At 44.4% G+C, this 4,120-nt stretch overlaps 1 protein-coding gene across 1 annotated transcript in view; it reads left to right on the forward strand.

Moving 5' to 3' along the window:
- LOC106818430 (tRNA (uracil(54)-C(5))-methyltransferase homolog) overlaps positions 1-4,120 on the forward strand; it is a 16,491-nt gene that overhangs the window by 1,568 nt on the left and 10,803 nt on the right. The window contains exons 3-5 of the mRNA XM_014823140.1: positions 24-174; positions 3,378-3,524; positions 3,789-3,883. Of these exons, the coding sequence (XP_014678626.1) occupies positions 24-174; positions 3,378-3,524; positions 3,789-3,883 (393 nt within the window). The remainder of the gene's footprint in view (positions 1-23; positions 175-3,377; positions 3,525-3,788; positions 3,884-4,120) is intronic.

The following is a 4,120-nucleotide window of genomic DNA, read 5'->3' on the forward strand; positions in this document are numbered from 1 at the left end:
CTGTCTGTCTGTTGTTGCTGCAGGGTAGCAGACACCGTCACGCCGCTGCACCGGCTCCCCTACATCGAGCAGCTGGCGGCGAAGCGCGGCAAGAACATGGACGCGCTCAGCAAGGTCGCGCGCATCCTCGGCGATGATAGCGTCCTTGACCTGCTGGAGGAGGTCAAGCCCTCGGTATGCGGGCAGGCCCATCGCGAGGGATTCACTAGTGTTGAAGCCCAGTCACGAAAGCAATTATGTTTGCAGTGTACTGAATTCCCCCCCCCCCTGGTATTAACACTTCGACTGCCAGGCCTTATGCACGAAAGTAACTGCCACCGCCAGAGGTTTTAGAACTGCCTTTTTCAAATATTCTAACAAAATTGAGATAATTATTCAATAGGCAAATAACCTCTTGTGATATAGCATATAGAAGAACAAGACTCAAACTTTCTAATGGTACCAAATGTTTATTGATATAAAAAAGACAAGATAATTGAATTAAATTAATTAAATTTAATTCGATTGACGGAAACTTCCGTCTTTGGCAGTCAAGCGATTTCTTACCAAAGACGGAAATCTGCATCTTTGGCAGTCAGAGTGTTAAACGATATTTGTGAAAGAAATGCCCTCTTTATTGGGGGTTCTCCCCCGGGGGGGCTTTAACGCGCGTGGCGGGTCCGACGCATCTTTAAAGTTGAGGCTGATTTGCGATCTTGCGTGAATCGTGCAACGCGCCTGTAGATATCACATGTCGTGTGTTATGTATTTTTATTTTATTTATGTAAATTTTCATAATATTTATATAGTATGATATTTTATCAAATATATATATATACCAGTGTTCGAAATAAGGGAAAAATTTTGCTTGTCCGACGGACAAGCTACAATATATTTTTGCTTGTCTTGAAAAATGTTGGCTTGTCCTGATTAATAACATAGAAATATAGTATATGTGTAATACATTTAATCAAATTAAATTTTAGACCCAATATAGCTGCCACCAAACGTGTCTACGCGTTTAGTCTCGCGCTGCTAGCAAGTGCCAGCAGAAAGAGATCTCTCTCGCGTCTAACTCCACACCTTGCTGCGTTGTCGAATGATCTTACTGCACTCCAAGCCAATTTATGCAGACAGCTTGTGCCGTGAAAACAACTTAATACATAGCGTGAATTCGCTATCACTTCTTCCCTTCTAATTTGGGGAACCACTGTATCCGGCATTCTACGACCTGTAGAAAATCTGGGCGCGTCTCACTCGTTCAGGGTAGCGACGTTCGCTCGGTTACGCGGGCGTCCCACGACAGGTTCGGGATCAGGAGGTACTCCCGCTTGTGTAGGCGTTAACCTCGCCTTCACCACACTGCGGCAGAACGTTTATATATATGAGCTCAATTTTTTATTTGGCGTTGCAGGTTGGTTCACGTGTCTTTTCAAACCCGTTGATCTGCTCTGTACCTGACTAACCACTCGCCGAGAGTTTTTATGGACAGTTCCGCCGCACCCAATATTCCGGTCCGCGGGCGTGTTACGTGCATAGACTAAATGAGCGTCAACGTCATAACGTATGTTTTGCATATTATTGAGGGGTATAATCTCCTCTCTTTCCGTCTCTACCTCGTATAGTGGCTACTGTAGAGTTGTGGGTTTGGACATGAGTGCAGTATTGTGACCCTCTGTATGCTTGTGAAAACGGCAACGCATCGTTTCCTCATGTAGAGTGTCTGAACGCATTAGTCTAGGTCACGCACGCGGAGGTATATTGCATTCAGCTAGCCTAGCCAAATCTCTTGCCGGATACCTCGTATATGTACACTCAGAATCGACGTTGCTTAGTTGTGCTCTCTCAACACAGCGGGTACTCTGAGGTGAATCTATAGAAGTAACGAACTCTGCCCTCCGCGGAAGCGAGCCCGTATTAGGTGCGATTCATCAAGCTAAAATTTCACGTAACCTTTGCGTAACTCTACACGGAAGCCTGACGAGTGGCTTATAGATAACACACGTGCGGTAATCTCATCCGCCAGGAGCAGATATCACTCTCCAGTCAGTACCGGTTCTGTGCATATAATTATTAACATTCGCAGAAACATTTGTATAAACAATTCTTAGCTCTAAATGAAAATACACATAAAGAATGAAAGTCACTTATTCCATATGGCTCGGACTCCCAGATGCACGAGGCGGCCGTCTCTCGCTTCTTTTGTCATAGCTTGGGCATTGTTTTCGTTATTAAGCAGCGTTCGCTGGTTTAGGTCACAGATGAGTGACCTGTACACCGCGAAAGCACGATGTTACGTGCTCACGTACACGCCCTCTTGTTACAGCTGGGACGCTAACGGCCTACAAATGTCCGTACGTGCATACGCGAAGTCTCCCCTCGCACAAGTCGCATCGGGGGACGCCCGCCGGGCGCAGACACGGAGGGCTTCGAGAACGTCGCTACCGCTGAAGGAGGGTGGACGGCGCCCAATTGTCTACAGGGTCTAGAATGCCGGGATAAGTTGGATTCGACCAAATGTAGAAGCGGAGAAAGTATACGAATCACGCTATGTTATTAATAGGCTGATTTATCACGCACAAGCTGTCTGCATAAATGGGCTTCGAGTCAGCTAAGTTCATTCGACAAACGCAGCAGTCCGTAGTGGCGTAACGGTTCTTTGTGCTGCGCACTTGCCTACGCACGGCGAGCTAGCGTAGACGTTATTGCAGCCTCCAGCCTCGTCTGGCTGTATATGCCCGGTGTTTTAGGGGGGGAGTTGTAACCTGTTGTTGAGTTATTAAACCAGCATTAACCTATACGATAAATGTTAAGTTCTTACGTCGGAGAACATCAGTATGTATACAGTGTTCGAATAAAGGCTATCCGTTTGTTCCTCACTTGTCCATGTTCCACGGAGGACTAAGTAGACCTGTCCATGATAGTGTTGTCCGCTGGACAAGCAGCTTTTCTAGAAGCAATTTTACATCGTTTTTTACCATCGCTTCAACTTTGTTAAGGACAAGTAAATAACTTTAAAATTAAATAATTGTGCTTCTTCTATGTTCTTTCAAGTTTCGTTGCCTAATTTCGAACTGTTAATACTATATTATAAATTACAAAGTAAGANTCTTTTCCCCGTTTTTTTGGTGTTGGGTTTTGGGTTTGATGCAGTTTTGCTTTGGGCGATGGTGTGGATTTCTTTCGATTATTGGATTCGGTGGTTTCACTTGAAACCAGATAATCTTACACATCTGGTAGAGATTTCATCCTCATGTGGGCGAAGTGTGTCATTGGTCGTGATGCGCTCACACGATGCAATCGTTGCCGCGAGAAACAATAGCGAACATAGCGACGGCAAAGTGTCTGCTGGTTAACACGAAACAGAGTGCGGATCTAATCCCAACAACCATTTGCAGGCGTACGAACGATACATAAGAGATTCGTCGCTACCGGCCTGCCACCTGGTGACAGATGGCGGGTTCTGGCGAGACATCGTCGTCCGATCGAACCAATCAGGCAATCTCATGGCGATAATCGTGGTGCATCCAGGCAATGTCGAACGAGTACGTGATTTTCACACAAGGTGGCGCTAGTAGTCTGTAGGGAATGCAGGAAAGGATTTTTTAGTGGCTAATTGGGTTTCCTAGTGCTATAACACAATAATAATATAATATTCTTTAGGCTGCTATTTTACTCTTGATAAATTGATAATATAACTGTGTTATTTAATTAATTTAATGGCAACTAATTATAAATGTAATCATTTTAATTATAATTAATTAAGCTTAATTGTAACTAGTGGTACGTCGCTTTGTTGGTTTTGTTAGGAGAGACTGGAGGCAGAGAAAGAAAAGCTTTCCGAATTCTTTCGCAATGGGGATGGCCAGGAATGTGAGATCGACTCCCTCTATGTTCAGGAATGGTGAGGAGGGTTTTAGCATTGAATATTATTAAAACTAAGAGTTTGTTCGTACACCTGCTATAGCAGCTTATAGATTCATACATCTGCCTCGACTGCTAGTCTCACTCTGTCTCTCTCTGTACCTTTCCCTGTCATTCTCTTTCTGTTTTGCTCTCTCCCCCCCCCCTCTGCCCCCTCTCTCTCTATCTCTCTCTCTCTCTCTATATAGATATATATTATATATATATATATATATAT

This window comes from Priapulus caudatus, unplaced genomic scaffold (assembly GCF_000485595.1).
Source record: "Priapulus caudatus unplaced genomic scaffold, Priapulus_caudatus-5.0.1 Scaffold2235, whole genome shotgun sequence".
Lineage (NCBI taxonomy): Eukaryota > Metazoa > Priapulida > Priapulimorpha > Priapulimorphida > Priapulidae > Priapulus > Priapulus caudatus.